Source organism: Ananas comosus, linkage group 5, assembly GCF_001540865.1.
Source record: "Ananas comosus cultivar F153 linkage group 5, ASM154086v1, whole genome shotgun sequence".
Classification (NCBI taxonomy): domain Eukaryota; kingdom Viridiplantae; phylum Streptophyta; class Magnoliopsida; order Poales; family Bromeliaceae; genus Ananas; species Ananas comosus.
The window spans coordinates 5,105,672-5,122,074 of NC_033625.1; the positions used below are offsets into that span (position 1 = coordinate 5,105,672).

At 37.3% G+C, this 16,403-nt stretch overlaps 3 protein-coding genes across 6 annotated transcripts; all 3 read left to right on the forward strand.

Moving 5' to 3' along the window:
- Positions 401-5,615, forward strand: LOC109710627 (PTI1-like tyrosine-protein kinase 3). 4 transcript variants are annotated; one of them, XM_020233343.1, is made up of 8 exons: positions 401-613; positions 2,036-2,227; positions 2,719-2,972; positions 3,107-3,233; positions 3,610-3,883; positions 4,303-4,435; positions 4,911-4,997; positions 5,085-5,615. In XM_020233343.1, exons 2-8 carry the CDS (start codon positions 2,131-2,133, stop codon positions 5,229-5,231), a joined length of 1,119 nt encoding a protein of 372 aa, XP_020088932.1. In that variant the 5' UTR covers positions 401-613; positions 2,036-2,130; the 3' UTR covers positions 5,232-5,615. The 4 variants fall into 4 exon arrangements, with proteins under 4 accessions (XP_020088932.1, XP_020088931.1, XP_020088933.1 ...); XM_020233342.1 differs by having other exon boundaries at positions 2,092-2,227; XM_020233344.1 differs by having other exon boundaries at positions 599-613; positions 2,052-2,227.
- On the forward strand, positions 6,458-9,829 carry LOC109709780 (U11/U12 small nuclear ribonucleoprotein 35 kDa protein). Its single transcript, XM_020232099.1, has 8 exons — positions 6,458-6,652; positions 6,785-6,882; positions 7,481-7,532; positions 7,704-7,774; positions 7,957-8,047; positions 8,166-8,241; positions 8,387-8,465; positions 9,372-9,829. The coding sequence occupies exons 1-8, from the start codon at positions 6,505-6,507 to the stop codon at positions 9,636-9,638; spliced, it is 882 nt and encodes a 293-aa protein (XP_020087688.1). The 5' UTR covers positions 6,458-6,504; the 3' UTR covers positions 9,639-9,829.
- On the forward strand, positions 10,450-15,509 carry LOC109711007 (biotin synthase). Its single transcript, XM_020233871.1, has 6 exons — positions 10,450-10,779; positions 11,384-11,563; positions 12,040-12,146; positions 13,104-13,309; positions 13,933-14,072; positions 14,864-15,509. The coding sequence occupies exons 1-6, from the start codon at positions 10,585-10,587 to the stop codon at positions 15,164-15,166; spliced, it is 1,131 nt and encodes a 376-aa protein (XP_020089460.1). The 5' UTR covers positions 10,450-10,584; the 3' UTR covers positions 15,167-15,509.

Consider the following 16,403-nt stretch of genomic DNA (forward strand, 5'->3'; position numbering starts at 1 on the left):
GGAGAAAAGGAAATAATAAAATGGTTAATTTCATGCAGGTCCTGCAAATATAGTGAATGAAGTTCAACGTTTATATATCGTTCGTACAAAAGTACTGATATTTTTAAATATGTCTCTTTGATTTATTACCGTTAGAAAATTATTAAAAATTATTTATATTTTTAATTTTACAATCACAAATATATCTCTCCTATAAAAGCCATAACAGTATAATACAAATGAGTAAAAAATATCAAAAACTAATTAAGATTAAAGATTTATCTCATACTTAATTAAATTAATAAAAATATATTTAAAAATATTAAAATTTTTATAGTATCAACATACGGAAGTTGAACTTTGTATAGATATTTTTGATATTTACAAAGTTTGTCCGAAATGAATCCGCAATAAAATATCGCGGTGGGTCCGTGGGAGCCGCTTTTTGGCGAAGCTCCGCTGGCGTCCGAAGCGAAATGATTCGGATTTGCCACCACCGCCACCTCCACCGCCTTCGTCGTCATCTTCTTCGTCGTCGTCCTCTTCCTCCTCCTCCCCCTCCCCCTCCCCCTCCTCTTCTCATTTGATCCCTTGTTTCCGAAACCCTAACCCTAGGGCCCAAGAATCCCCCCAGGTAAAGTACCCACCCTTTCCCTCTTCGATCTCGTACACGCCTCGCAATTCCGCGATTGATTCGTTGAATTGGGATCGTATTCATCGAGAAGTCGCAAGAATCGATGGCCACTGCGGTCGATTCTTTACCCGGGGGATTGTGTTCGCTTTTGGATTGGATTTGATGGTTTTGGTGGTTATTTTCTTCGGATTGTTAAATTTGGGGTTGGTTTATGATTCTCTTTGAATTGTGCGTTATTTATAAGTGGGAGAATTTTATACAGGATTCTTGAAGGGAACAATTCCTAAGAATTGTACTATTGAGCTATCATTTTACTGCTTAATTTTTGCATTTTTCCTCTCAGGTAGGTACTTTGAGATTAATGGTGTTAATTAGATAAACGCATTCAAAATGTGCATAACATTTGCTTCGTCCTGTGTGCGCTGCATTATAGTAATAATAATGTGCTAGGCCTAGGTTTATGTGTAACCATTAACATTGTGGGGGTCTCTCAAGTCGTGACATTTTTAATTGATTGATCCAAAATTTTCAGCTAAAAGCTTGTATATGATAATGAAAAGACAGAGCTTGTGAGTTTTGGGTTTGAATCTCACACAAAACTGTGTCGGTTAATCTCGTTAGTTATTGTTGTGTTTGGTATGGTGAAAATCAGCTTCTTTTGTCAAGAACTTCATAGATTGCTGGAATGAGTAAGAATGTCATTCAAGAACCATGCTTGGCATTTTTGTTTTTTACTTTTATTATAATTCTTGTCTAGACTCCTATTTTAGTTAAGGATTTGTGATCATGATGTAGGTAAGAATAATGGCTTAGGGTTTTTGTTGGAAATTCTGTCATGGGACTTGCTGATTGTTAAGGTGTGCTTTGATATTAAAAAAAAAGAACCTTGCTTTCCGTCTTCATCTATCATGCTTGCACCTTCTATATTGCCATTGAGTGCTAAATCAATTAAAAACCATGTATAAATTTGAGCCATCTTAATTGGCGATGGGTGTGACTAGAGAGAAAATTAGGGCATCAACACCTTAAAAGCTGTTGGTTGAGTTTGCAATTGTTCATACTATTATGTAAGTGGCTAATGATTCTCTACTGCCATCATTTTCACTTTTCTTTTTCTTCTTTCGACCTAGTGATTGCATTGATGGATGTACGTTATCTAGAGCAATAATTCATTAAATATTTTATGTTATTACAGGTTAGTCAATACGGTGAGATATTTGTCTGTAAGATGTGTTTATTGCTCCGCTACATAAAATGCATAACAGAGTTGTGAATTCCAGAATGAAAATGCTATGATAGAATGCAAAATGCCAACTTTAATGACCATTTCAAGTAACCTTGAGAGAGAGAGAGAAGGAGAGAGAGACAAAGAGAGAGAGAGTGTTCCTGATGATCAATTTGATCTCTTATTTTGTTTCATAGGTTACATGTAATAAAGCATTCATATGCTTTATTATTTGGCCTCTTTTGTTGTAAAGGTACATGCATTATAAAGGCAAGGCACAGACCTGAAGAGTATGATGCGTCGCTGGCTTTGCTGCAATTGTCAGGTGGATGAGCTTTGTCATGAACATGAGAATGAATATCTTAAGAGCCCATCCAATAACATAGATGGTATGCATTAGACTCTTTAGATATTCGCCTTTAGAACTTTTTTATCACGTAGAAACTCTGGTATTGAAGCATGTTTTGGTTTGACTACTTCTAACTTATTTTAGTTAAGTATTTAAGTCATGACCTGCAGTTCGCAAAAAACTATAAAATTACTTAGTGCCAAACATTGTGTGTCGAAAATTAAAATTTTGTAATAATTTTTTCTGACTTTTGCTGGGACTAGCTTCTCGATGATTAGTTTTTAAAATCATGATACAAAGCTAAAATGGATATAAGATAATGCGCCTATTAAGAAGATGATATTTTACTTAGTGCTGGCATTTTATTATCTCCTCATGATCAAAACTGTGGATTTTGAGATGAAGAAATTTGTCAGATTTATTGCTGCTTTTTTACTGACACGTTATTTGTTCTTATTTTGTCCTGTTTCTTTAATTTCTTTCTTATGGGTTTAATGAGAATTAATGTTAATTTTTCTTATTTATTTGCAGGAAACCTGAAAGGTCCAAAGACTTCTGCTGGTGTCAAAAGCAAACAGCAAACGGCACCTCCTCCCATTGAAGTCCCTGCGTTGTCATTGGAAGAACTGAAAGAGAAAACGGACAATTTTGGGTCAAAAGCTTTGATTGGTGAAGGATCATATGGTAGAGTGTACTACGCGGTTTTAGATAATGGGAAGCATGTGGCAGTTAAAAAACTTGATGTTACATCTGAGCCTGAGTCGAACACTGAAATTTTGACCCAGGTTCGATTTCTCATAATACACAAAATTTGCTTGTGTGTTTCCATTTTCCCACTTGTTAGTCCGGCATATCAGCTTCTACGTGGTCCCCTTTCTCCAGGGAAACCCAAGTGTTGACAATTCTTTTCTGGTATTAGGTCTCAATTGTATCAAGATTGAAGCATGAAAATTTAGTTGAAATGCTCGGTTATTGTGTTGAAGGAAATCTCCGTATATTGGCATTTGAATTTGCAACCATGGGTTCTCTACATGATATTTTACATGGTATGATGGAGGAGTGATAACTTTACATCTTCTTTATTGCAACCGAGTTATGTATTTATGTTTATATCCCCTTGGAAAGTATGGTTTTCACATGTACGTTTACATGCTTATTATCTTACATCTATGCCCTTCAACTTATATATATGCTTCTCTTTATAATACAAAACCAACTTCCCTCCACGATTTTCCCCAATTCAAAATAAGGGTAATTTTGAATGATATTGCACCTTTGACAAGTATATACGGAAATTTGGATTTTGAATGGATACTTCTTACAAACAAAATACAGAAGTACATCCTCTTGTCTTTTTAAGGATGTTTTAGGCTTCTCTCATATACATATAAGCAGGAATTCTTGTTCTTTTTTGCACCACAGGAAGAAAAGGGGTCCAAGGTGCACAACCTGGTCCTGTGCTTGACTGGATACAGCGTGTGAGAATAGCTATCGATGCAGCAAAAGGGTTAGAGTATCTCCATGAGAAGGTTCAGCCGTCCATAATACATCGGGATATCAGATCGAGCAATGTTCTTTTATTTGAGGATTTCAAGGCAAAAATCGCCGACTTCAATCTCTCAAACCAGGCTCCTGACATGGCTGCTCGCCTTCATTCCACCCGTGTCCTGGGAACCTTCGGTTATCATGCACCTGAGTATGAATCAACTCATATCTTGAATACTTAATGAGTTCAATTACCTAGTCACCCATAGAAATATTTAATATCTTTCCAGCTTAATATTGTTTGAGTACTAGATAAAGTGTGATCAATAGGCATCATTGTTGGTAATTGATGGCACCGCTAAATTTATAGAAGAAAGTGCATAACTAGCATTAGGCAATGTTGCTTGCTTGTTGGTATTTCTTCTTCTTTTTTTCCCCTTCTAATTTCAAATCCCAAGATATGAGCACTTACTTTTCTTTGCCATCTTTTTCACTTTGGATGCCCTTCTCCGCTTCTAGCAAACTTATTTAATGATATATAATTTAGTTTTGACTTTTGAGTACTGCATTCCAAACTCAAATGGATGAGTTAAGTTTGAATAAATTCATAATGGGTTTTTCGTAGTGCAGGTATGCCATGACTGGGCAGCTGACTCAGAAAAGTGATGTGTATAGTTTTGGAGTCGTTCTTTTAGAACTTCTGACGGGAAGGAAGCCGGTAGATCATACTATGCCTAGAGGTCAGCAGAGTCTTGTTACTTGGGTAAGCTTTTCCTTCCTTGTCAGCAACTATTATTATTAGTATTTTTAATACCAGCATTCCTTGTTAAGGGGTTGTTTCATAAGTAGTTGGAGTTGAAAGTGCCGCTTCTCTAAAATGACACTTCTAAAAGGTGACTGTTCAGTTATATTGTTAGGTTAATTAAAAGGTGAAAACGACCGTAGTATTCAGTTGTGGTTGCCAGTGAAGTGGCTGAAGTCATAAAGCGACTTCACCAATGTCGCCACTTTGGTTGGCGCCAAAACATAATCAAGCCCAATTCCAGCATTTCCTCAGTTTTATACATGCAATACTATCATCATAATGGGGAGTTGGAAGGGTGGTCTCTTAATTCCAGAAATTCGAACTTTAAAAATCAGAGATTGTAGTGTTGTTTACGTCCTTTATCACAAAATTCTACCGGCTCTACTCCCAACTTCCTCTGTAAATAATTACCTACTTTTTCCTCCTTTCATAGGCAACTCCAAGGTTGAGTGAGGACAAGGTCAAACAATGTGTAGATCCAAGGTTGAAGGGGGAGTACCCTCCAAAAGGAGTTGCTAAGGTATCTCTCTCTCTCTCTCTCTCTCTCTCTCTCTGTGAAAATTGACTGCATGGCTCTCTTTTTGTTTCCTTTTTTTTGTTTCTGCAGCTCGCTGCTGTAGCGGCCCTTTGTGTGCAATATGAAGCTGAGTTTAGGCCCAACATGAGCATTGTAGTGAAGGCACTCTCTCCCCTTCTTGTAAATAAGCAAGCCCCGCCACCCGCTGCTCCATCTGTTCCTGCTCCTGATGCTTGAAATTTCGTATTCAGCGTATAGAGAACAAAAACTAAATCATTTCGTTGTTTGCTCTTCATCTTCTCCGAGTTCCATCAGTATTGTCGGTCCACATTCCGAATCCTCTGTCTGTGTGTGTGTGTGTGTGTCTTGCTAATCTGCGTTGTTGTTCAATGATTTTGTCTCCTTTTTGTGCTTTTCAGGGTTTGCCTTTTCCTTCTTTTCTTCTTTTTCTTTTTCTATTTCTTTTTCTCTTTTTCCTGTCATTGAGATTCTTGTGAATGAGGTTTTTTGTGCTTTTAGAAATTTCATCGGCTTTTGTGTGGGATCATATCCAGTGTTTCTGAAGTCTTGTATATGTGACTCAAGAAGTCTTTTAATGGACTTACTGTTTTCATATCATAATTCTCATTGTTATAATGCTTGTTCTCTTGAAAGCGCTTTAGAATTTTTGAAATAGCTAGTAGCATTATTTCACACACGCATTGCTCTTTCGTTGATAGATGCCAAAAATACTGCATCAACAGGTAATGTTGTCTTAATCTTCTATTGAAGCCAAGATTTGGTATTCCTCTCTTCGTGCCGCATGTCAGCATGAATTTTATTAGGGTAAAGTTTAAATATCATTCCTGTGGTTTCACGTTTTCATACTGTAATATTCCGTGGTTTAAAATGTGTTATTTTGGTACACTGAATTTTTTTTTTTTCTTTCCATCAGCATTTTTGTTATCTCTTCGATAAATTATATATAAAAAATTTTAGATGCCCCACCTATGATTTATTGAATATTCACTTTAATATCATGTGGTTTATTGCAGTTTTATTTTAGTACTATGTGGTTTTAATTTTATCATTTATTAATAAAAAAATTAACGAAGGAGATAACAAAAAAGAAAAAATAAAATCACATGATATAAAGTAATATATTTTAAATTACAATATTAAAATAAGAAAGCTTCAAAATCACTGATGGTATTTGAAGTTTTCTTACTGATAGAGCTCTAGCTAGGTTATGAGCGTTAAAAATTCGTCAAAAAATTTATTCATATCTCGCCACTTATCAAAAGGAACAAAAAAAAAAGAAAAAAAGAAAAAAAGAGTAAAATAAAATTTATCTGTTCCGAGTCAGTCTTTGATCTGACGGGGCGAAAGGATGCGAACCCCGCCGGTCCCTAAGGTCCGCCCCGTTTAAAAAAAAAAAAAAAAAAAAAAAAAAAAGGGACAAAGAGAAATATATTTAGAAAAGAAAGAAAGAAAGAAAAAAAAATCCCTTTTAGAGGTGCGAAGCCGGAGAATGAGCGGCGGCGGCGGCGGGAGGCTGAACGCGGTGTTCTACGCGGAGCGGTACCACCCGATCCAGGCCGGCAGCATCGACGGCACCGACGTCCTCCCCCACGACAACGCCGTCTTCCGCGCCCTCCTCTGCTCCACCGCCAACCTCTGTCCGTCCGCCCTCCTCCTCCTCCTCCCCCTCCTCCCTACTCTCTACCCTCATTCCATTCTTCCATCGCTCTTCTTCCAACTGGTTCTAATCTAATCTAATCTAATCTAATCTTTGTGCGCGCTCTGTGCAGATGATCCGTTTGGGGACCCGAAGGTCATCGGCGATCCCTACCGCACCGTCTTCGTCGGCCGACTCTCTCGCCTCACCGACGACGAAACCCTCCGGCAGGTCCCCAAATCCTCCTCGTCTCCTGCTCTTCTGCCCCGCTGTTCTCTTATTATTACAAGTTGCTTAATGCTAGTGGGCTTGATCTTTGTTACATTTGGTATCAAAGTTGGCTTTGTTGGCTTAAATGGACCAAAATCCTGCCATGTGACGGGTGGCTACGTCGGGTCGAGTCATGTTTGAAAAGGTATGAGGCTGGGTGGATCGAGTCATGTTCGAAGTCGCATGAGACTCGTTGGGCCGAGTCACAATCGAGACCCGTGGGCGCTGTATCTGCACGCTTTAAGTAACTTGGTTGCATATATTTAACCGCTCAAGCTTTTGGGATTAATGGTTAGCGCCAACGATTCGACGGGCTCTTGCCTTGCTTTTCATTTATATGCTACTAGTATAGTATATGCTCTTTGTTTATTACATTTGCTCCTCATTGCCAACCAAGAGTGTGGATGGGTCTCACATTGTTCGCTGATTTTGAACTATAAGTGTGATAGGATATTGTAAGCATTTGGGGCTCGTGGTTTAGATCCGACAGGCTACTAATGCTAGTATGACGGGTCGTTACTTAGTTGTTGTTGCTGTTGATTCACTTTTCTTTTTGCAGGCGATGAGCAAGTACGGGAGGGTGAAGAACATGCGATTGGTCAGAGATATCGGTAACTTCTTTTTCCCCCTCTTTTCATGAATGGCCCTTGGCCTCCTTTATGCTATTTCTATGTTCCTTTATTGTGATTACGAAAAAAATGTGCTCGTATTTATTGTGTTAAAATAAAGTTTGAAACTATGGCCATTTACTATTCTTTTATGCAATTGCTTTCTATTTGCAGTCACCGGCGCTTCACGCGGTTATGCTTTTGTTGAATACGAATCCGACAGAGAAATGCGCCGTGCATATGAGGTTCCGGTTCTAAGCCTTGCTCTCGATTATTTCCTGGTCCCGATGGGTGCCTCGAATAGATGCTAACTTTTCTGTTCGTCTTGTCCTTTGAAAGCCTCAAGTCCTCGAATAATTTTTACGAGCAATCTTTAACAAAATATATTTGATATTGAAACTTCTCACTCTCTTCCTCGTGCATGAAGGATGCGCACCATTCAATCATAGATGGCAGTGAAGTGATCGTAGATTACTACCGACAACACCTAATGCCTGGATGGATACCTCGACGTCTTGGTATGTTGTAGCACTTGCGATTTGTGCAAATTCTCAGATCTATGTTTAAATACTTTGTGAGATGAGTTCCTCTCTCTTCATTTTCGTTTAATTTTTATCCTTTTCTTATTTTTGACAGGAGGCGGGCTCGGAGGCAAGAAGGAATCCGGTCAGCTCCGATTCGGAGGTCGAGAGAGGCCATTTCGAGCTCCTCTGTATGGTCACTCCTTTAGTTTAGCTCAATAATAGCGATACTTTCTATAGGCGACTAATTATTCTCGGTGTTGTTGTTACGCCCTCCTCAATTTTTGACGAATACTGGTTTTAAAGATAGCTAATTTTATGCTTTCTGACAAATAGGCGGCCCATTCCTTACGACGATCTAAAAAGGCTCGGCATTCCGCCACCACCGGAGGGCCGATATATGTCGCGCTTTCAGGTAATATCTTCCTTTCTCTGTCGAAACATTTATTTAGCGTTTCAATGTCTTTGAGACACGCATAAAATAAAAAAAAAAAATCTCGTTTTGCCATAGAATTTGTCGTAATTGAAGTCGCTAATAGGTTTCAATTTTATCTGAGTCTAATTCCACAGTTTTGATATTGCGATCAAAATTATAGAGAAAAAAGATATCAGCTATGATGCTGAAGCTGTAAACTAGTTATAAACCGTCTAGGGCTTCTCCTTACCTATCTAGGAGATCGCTTGTTGTTTTTGCAAGTTATATAGTAAAATATCGATCAAAGTTAACTACGACTAGCATAGCTGCAATACTGCAACATCCATTGTTCGCGAATCTTTATTGTATTGTGCCATTTTCGAAAAATCCGCAAATAGTTCTCCTTTTTGGTTGTCCGAATATTTCTCGAGACTATCAAAATTGTATATTTGTTTTGGCAAGGAGAATTATTTGTTTCGCCTGGATGCTGATAGCGATTTTCAACACGGCATAAGAGGATTGCCTTTTCTACTTCTTTGATGAGCTTCAAAATGCCGCAAAAAGAATAGATACTTGTTTCACAGTTTTCTACGCTTTGCCGCGCAGATTAGAAAGAAAATGTTGTAGATAACTTCGAAAGTTCCCGCCCAGTTGTTGTATGAGATTTAGCTTCCCGGTATCTCTCATAACTATCTTTTCGCTCCTTAAGGTGAGAAATTAGCTCCGTGACATGTAGCTAAATTATTTCCGGTGCACAAAAAATACCGAATGGAGTTTTTACATCATCTTCTTTCCTACGAAAAAATGTTTAATATTTTCTTTTTCTGGCTTGTGGAATACTTACTAAGCATCTCGCATGCCGTAATGGAGTAACCTGATGATCTACGGTTTCTTTTCTATTCGTAGATTCCGTCTCCACCCAGGCGGAGAAGCAGCAGCTATGCAGAGGGAGAAGATTCGCCGTCGAGGCCCCGAGCAAAGGATGGAGAAGAGAGTTACCGTAAGAGGCGAAGGAGTCCAACTGATGTCGACGAAAACCGTAGCGAGCGCCATAGCCGTCACAGAGAGCATTCGCACGATCGAGATGATTCGCGGAGCAAGCACCGCGGAGATCGCACCGAACATTCTCACCGGCATAAGAAGCGATCGAGAAGTCGGGATTTTAGTTCTTAGGAGTCTTGGATTTGATCCGAGTTGATAATGTAGAACATCTGTGCGCAGGTTTTCATATCATCTATTGTTGTTGCGTAAACACATGGGAGTTTGAAAAAGCTGATGCTTTAGGATGCGAACAAAGGGATGAATTATCAACTGAAAATGTTGTATTACTCAATAAAGGGATTTTCTTTTCTTTTCTTTTCTTTTATCAGTTTTTTTTTTTTTTTTTGCTGGTACATTTTTATATCTTTGATGAATGTATTTATGTAAATGGTCTTATTATTAGTGTCCCGGGTAGCTCTTTTCGCATCATAAGATCAATAACACATTTTCAGTTGGTTTTGTAACCTTTTAAAATTTTAATTTTTTTATTCTATTTATTTTAATTTGTTTGATTTAAATCAGTAGCTTGTTGATTCTAAAATTTAAATGTGCCGTTTATTTTTATAAATTTAAAAGTATATTTTTTATAATTTTTGATATCATAAATTTACTAGAGTGAGTAATTATCTTAAAACATTAAAATATTATTGATCCATTTAAATTAGATAAATTGCAAAATTAGATAGTAAAATTATAATTTTTTTTAAAAAAATGAATATTTGATTGTAAAAATAATACGTAGCTTAGATAAATAAATTAAAATTTAGTAATTTTATTTATGCTTAAAAGAAAGGGGAAAAAAAAAAAAAGGTGAGTACGCAGGTGAGCGACACGTGGCTTTCGTTTTCTATTCGATGCAGTTTGGGCCGTTGGATTCTCCGCAGTAGGCAGTGCGGTGGGGCCGGAGGGGGTAGCTGAGAGTTTGTTGAAGGGAGAGAGGAACCACCACTCTCTCTTCTCCCTCGGTTTCGTCGCCTCCTCACTCTCTCTCTCTCTCTCTCTCTCTTCTCGCTCTCGCTTCCTCGCTCTTCTACGCATCGAAGCTTCGAGAGGGATCGGGAGAGGCGAGGGGGGGGAAATGCTCCTGATCCGATCCCTGCGCTCGCGCCTACGCCCCCCTGCGGCGGCGGCGGCGGCGGCGGCGGGGATATCGACCTCGGCGGCGGCGGCGGAGGCGGAGCGGACGATACGGGAGGGGCCGAGGAACGACTGGGGCAGGAACGAGATCAAGGCCATCTACGACTCCCCCATCCTCGATCTCCTCTTCCACGGGGTAATCGGCATAATCGCTCGAGCTTTTAATTCCCTTCGGTGTGGAGTAATGGTTAATTTGTATCTGTAGATCAGAGTAAAGCAAAGGCTATGATTCGAATTGTGTAGTAATAATGGAAAATTTCTCTGAATATGTATGAAATGTTGAAACTCCGTACTCTTTCAGCTTAAACATTTAGAGGACATTGTTGTTTCGCGTGGTTTCTAAGTATATTTAGGCTTCTAGTCTAATTTAATTGTATGTAAAATGTAATATCATCATCCTCTAGCAGCTTAAGCTTTTGGAGAAAATTATCGTCGCACAATCTTTTTTGTGTTTTTTGTGTTTCCACGTTGTTCGGAATGAATTCTACCACTATTGTCTAAAAAAAAGGAAATTGTTTTTAGTTGGCTGGGGAACCTTGGGAAAAGAGGAAAAAGTTGAATCTTTATTTGAATTTTTTTAAAAAAAAATGTAAAAAATTGTATACAATATATTTATGTTTACTGGTTCTTTTTTCAGAACTACTACTCTTGTGCGTTTTTCCGGCAAGGTTCAAATTTTTTTATTTTTTCCCTCAATCTTGTAATCTGTCATTTTCTACATATTTTGTGGGTCCTTTCAGGCTCAAGTGCACAGGAATGTTCACAAGTTCCGAGAAGTGCAGCAGTGCACCCTTCTTTCTATAAAGACGGGAGGATGTAGTGAAGATTGCTCGTACTGTCCGCAGTCGTCGCGCTATGACACTGGATTGAAAGCTCAAAAGATGATGAACAAGGATACCGTCTTGGAGGCAGCGAAAAAGGTTTCGTATGCTTGTCGGAATTCTCTGTCGACGGTGGAGGCTGATTTTATGACTTTTGAGTTGATATTGAGTAACTCTAATTTTTTGTTGCTAGTATATGCATGATTCAGTTGCTCTAAAAGACTGCAGATGTGGTGTGGCAACTATGTAATAGTTAATCTTCTATTTAGTCTGTTCTATCAACTAGCTGATTCTCCATGCATTATTTGGGTGCATATGAGGAAGAATTAAGATATATCTTGTTGTTTTTTATGCAAGGAAGGACTACCCATGAAATAAAATTGTTTTAGGAAGTAGTACCTTTGTTTTTGTTTAAAATCATGAATACTGTAGGATTGGTTTCTATAGTTACTTCTGTCCCTTTGCAGTACCAATATATAATCTTTTTTGCGTCATAGACAGTGTGTGTCAGCGGATTCACTTCTGTTGAAGTAAATTTATTTCCCTTTTAAAAGGTTATGAATTTATCTTTACAGGCGAAAGAAGCTGGAAGCACACGCTTCTGCATGGGAGCTGCTTGGAGAGATACTATCGGCAGGAAAACTAACTTCAACCAAATCCTTGAATATATTAAGGAAATAAGGTACTTCAAAGAGCATCATTGACTTACAAAAGTAACAATTATGACGTGAAGAGTCAAAAGTTTAGTCTCTGAAAGCATTAGGCCATCAGCTTTTGTACTAAAATTTAAATGCACAGAAATTTGGCATTTCTTAGTTATGTAACTGTAAACAATCTATTTCCTGAAATTTGTGGCAATTAATTTCTTTTTTCATGATTCCAACTGTCTTTGATAATTCCAAAGTATAATCTCTGTATTCATAAGTTTAAAGACTCATTCTGAAGATAATCCTATTTCAATCTGCTGCTTAAAAGGTCTCCTAGGAGAATATTACAAAGCTCGAAGAACCATAATTCTAATATTTCAGCGTTGATGGCACGTTGTATAAGATAGGCTGCATATATTACTGTTTTTTAAAGAAAAATAGACTGAACCAAAATAATTAAAAATTTGTTTTCAGAGACTGAAGCAAGCAAATAGATAGGATATCCGAAACCAGAAAACAAAGCTGATGTAGATTTATTTTTTCATTATGCTTTTAGGTCTAAGCATTTTAGAATTATATCTCATTAGTACATTCGTAATGTCTAGAACTATAACTCTATAAGCACCAAATTTGTATCCAATTCTTGTATTTCTAATTTATACTTAGTTGTAGGAAAAATATATGTAGTACAATTGCGGTCTATCCGAAAGTTTTGTTTTATTCAATTTCCGCTTTTCAAAACCACATGGTAACTGAATAACCAATCTTTATAAAGAGAATATCCATAGCAATAGCAAATTAAATAGCTCTTAGTTTTGTATCAAGGTTAGTACACATCCTAATGAAGGGTGTTACTCCTGGTGGATTTTGAGAGGGAAAGGCTCAGTTATCTCTTTAATTAATGCTGAAATTTTGAGCATTTGAATTAGATTTATTTGCAATATTCTTGCTCGGTGTTAAATGTTAACGCACCATTTTCGTTTTGCTTTCAGGGGCATGGGCATGGAGGTTTGTTGCACTTTGGGCATGTTGGAGAAGCAGCAGGCGGCAGAACTTAAAAAGGCAGGGCTCACAGCATATAATCATAATCTTGATACATCAAGAGAATATTACCCCAACATTATTACCACAAGATCGTATGATGAGAGACTGGAAACACTTCAATATGTCCGTGAGGCAGGAATAAATGTTTGTTCGGGTATTTTCCCTCTAGCTCTAGAAACCATTATGTAGTCCAATGCAATGATTAATTGCGCGTCAGATTTTTGATGTGATAAGCATATGTTTGGCTTGGCTTTTGGAGTGGCTTCTCTACTCCAGCATGCATAAGCTTTCAGAAAACCAGGAGTTTGACAAACAAATCTCAAGCTTTTGGTCTGGTCATAAGCTAAAATGAGCTTTTAGGCCACAAGAGCAGCATCTCTAATTTGATATTTTGCTTTTGCTGTAGGAAAGCTGTTTAATATAATCAGTATTTCCGTAAAAGCTGATAGTCCCTTTTCAAACTGCTCTAATCTTGCAACACTTGTGCAAAAGCTTCACCTCTGTCAAATAGGCACTATTTCACACATGTATGACAACACAAATGATTCTTTGGCCTAATTCTTCTGCCAAAAATAGCACATGCAATATACACCAACATGAATGCACTGTTATGATTTCTAATTCTCTAGTTGATTTTAGGATTATAATATTGCTAATCCTTTTTTAGGAGAATCTTGTTAAAACTCCTGCCAGTGCTCGGAACTTTTCTCTCTTTTATCTATCTTTTTATCTTATCGTTCTACAATAGGCAAGTTCAATTCTTTTTTCTCTTTATAGGAGGAATTATAGGCCTCGGGGAAGCAGAAGAGGACCGTGTAGGATTGTTGCATACGCTAGCCACCCTCCCTATGCACCCTGAGAGCGTTCCTATCAATGCGTTGATTGCTGTCAAAGGCACCCCTCTTCAGGACCAGAAGGTGATCACATTATCTATAGCTATATTTCATAAATATTGTTTATGTTCCTCAAGTATAGATGTCATTAATTTATCACTCATTATTATATTGCCGCAATTCTATGATTATGCCTCATGGCTTTGCTCACATGGTATTACTATAATTACTATATTAACGGATCTGTCACTTATCCACAACTGAAAAATAATGCATATACCAATGTTCATCCATGAGTATATTGTAATTATTCTTTTTTTTTTGTACCATGCTGTCACAACCCTTTTAAATTCCCGCTGAGCCTTATCTTATTGCTTTTCGATAGAAGCATTATTAAATGAACTCCCAGCAGATGACAGATCTGCAAGCTCAAAGCCTATTTCTTCTCCCCCCCCCCCCTAATTTCATACTTTCAACAGATACCTGATTTTCTCCTGTGAAATCTAAACTTCTAAATGAATTGCAAATTTAGCCCTTGATGTTTGACCTGGACTTTGATTACTTTCCCAAAGTGTCTAGTTTGGGAATTTACTCTGACATTTAGTCCACTCTCCTGACACCAAGCTAGCATCATTTTATCATATCTTGACCTGGCAATTTTTAGAGATAGACCCTGGAACAAATAATGCTGAAGTGGCTTTTTCAGATGATAGACTAATGAAAGGGCTTAATCACAACAGGGAACAAGCTTCATGACTAAAAGTTTGCTAAATTGGAAGATCTAAGTACATAACTAGAAATCGAGATCAATTTTCAGGTATTAAATTTTAATCAGCCCTATACTTCCTTTCCTGACTTCTTTGTCTCAAAACCAGCCTGTTGAGATATGGGAGATGATCCGCATGATCGCCACTGCCCGCATTGTGATGCCAAAGGCAATGGTGAGGCTATCTGCCGGCCGAGTGCGGTTCTCAATGCCCGAACAAGCTCTATGTTTTCTTGCTGGGGCCAATTCAATCTTCACCGGCGAGAAACTACTAACGACGCCCAACAACGACTTTGATGCTGATCAACTGATGTTCAAAATCCTCGGATTGACCCCGAAAGCTCCGAGTTTTGCTGATGAAGAAGAGGTCGTTCCAGAACACCAGAGAAGCGAGCAAGCAATCTCTATGTAGGTTGTATCCATCTATCCAGTTTAATTTGCCATTTAGATTTGACTTTAAATTGTTGTATCCTCCTCCTATACCTTTTCTTCGGCAGGAAAATAAGGTTTATTAATTTATTAGTTACTCTTTTTGATGATTCTCTTTCAATTTGTGAGAAGTTTATGCAAATTCGCAGTTCTTTCGGAAACACACAAAGAATAGTTTTAGAAACCTTTTGAGAGAATGCACACCATATTGTTGTAGACTATATCGTTGTCATTAACATTTTGACAGACTCTTAGATGAATAATTGTTTGTCATAATTTGGGTAATGACAATAATTTAGAGAAGTAATTTATTACAGCATTTTTAACACTGTGCATCAGTGCATGTAGCAAATAGCTGTCTTAATTGGATGAATAATATTAATATCTCTTCCGCATTGTTAGATCTATCAAATCTTTTGTGGATTTCGTTTCTCCAAAATTACAATTGCTGTAAAATTACACTTGTTCTTATAAATGAGAATTATCTCAAACGAAAATTATTGCTTTATTGTAAGTAAATAGTATGCTACTGGAAATTATTTCATGTTTTCATATTTTTAAGCTTAAGAGGAGGTGAATATAAGTGAGGTTGGAAGAATTCATCCCCAACTCGGGCCACATTTGGTATTGTTGTCATTTTATTTATTTTGAAAACGTCAACTTTATTATGCACTAGAATATGGACAAATGTGGAGTGCTTGCAGTCTATATAGTTAGAGAATTTGATCTACAATAAAGAAAAGGAAAAACTTCAAATACCACCCTTGTGGTTTCATACTCTCTCATTTTAGTATCTTATGATTTAAAATGTATCAATTCTGTGTCTTGTGGTTTATTTTTATCTTTTTATTATCGATTTTATTAATTTTTTTCGTTAAATCAGTGATAAAGTTAAAATCAAAGAGTATTGAAGTGAATATTCGATAAACCTAGGTGGGTAATTTGAAGTTTTTTGTATATAATTTAACGAAATATTAACGAAGAAGCTGACGAAAAGATAATATAAAATCACACAATACTAATTTGATATATTTAAAACTATAGAGTACTAAAGTGAGAAAGTGCAAAACCACAGGGATGTTATTTGAAGTTTACCCTAGAGAAAAAAAGAAAACAGTCCCTTACTTTTCTTTTCATTTGTTGAGTTTTTTTTTCTTTTTTTTCTTTGTTTTTTTTTTTTTTTTTTAAGAAGAAGAAGCAGCAGAAGCAACAGCAATAAA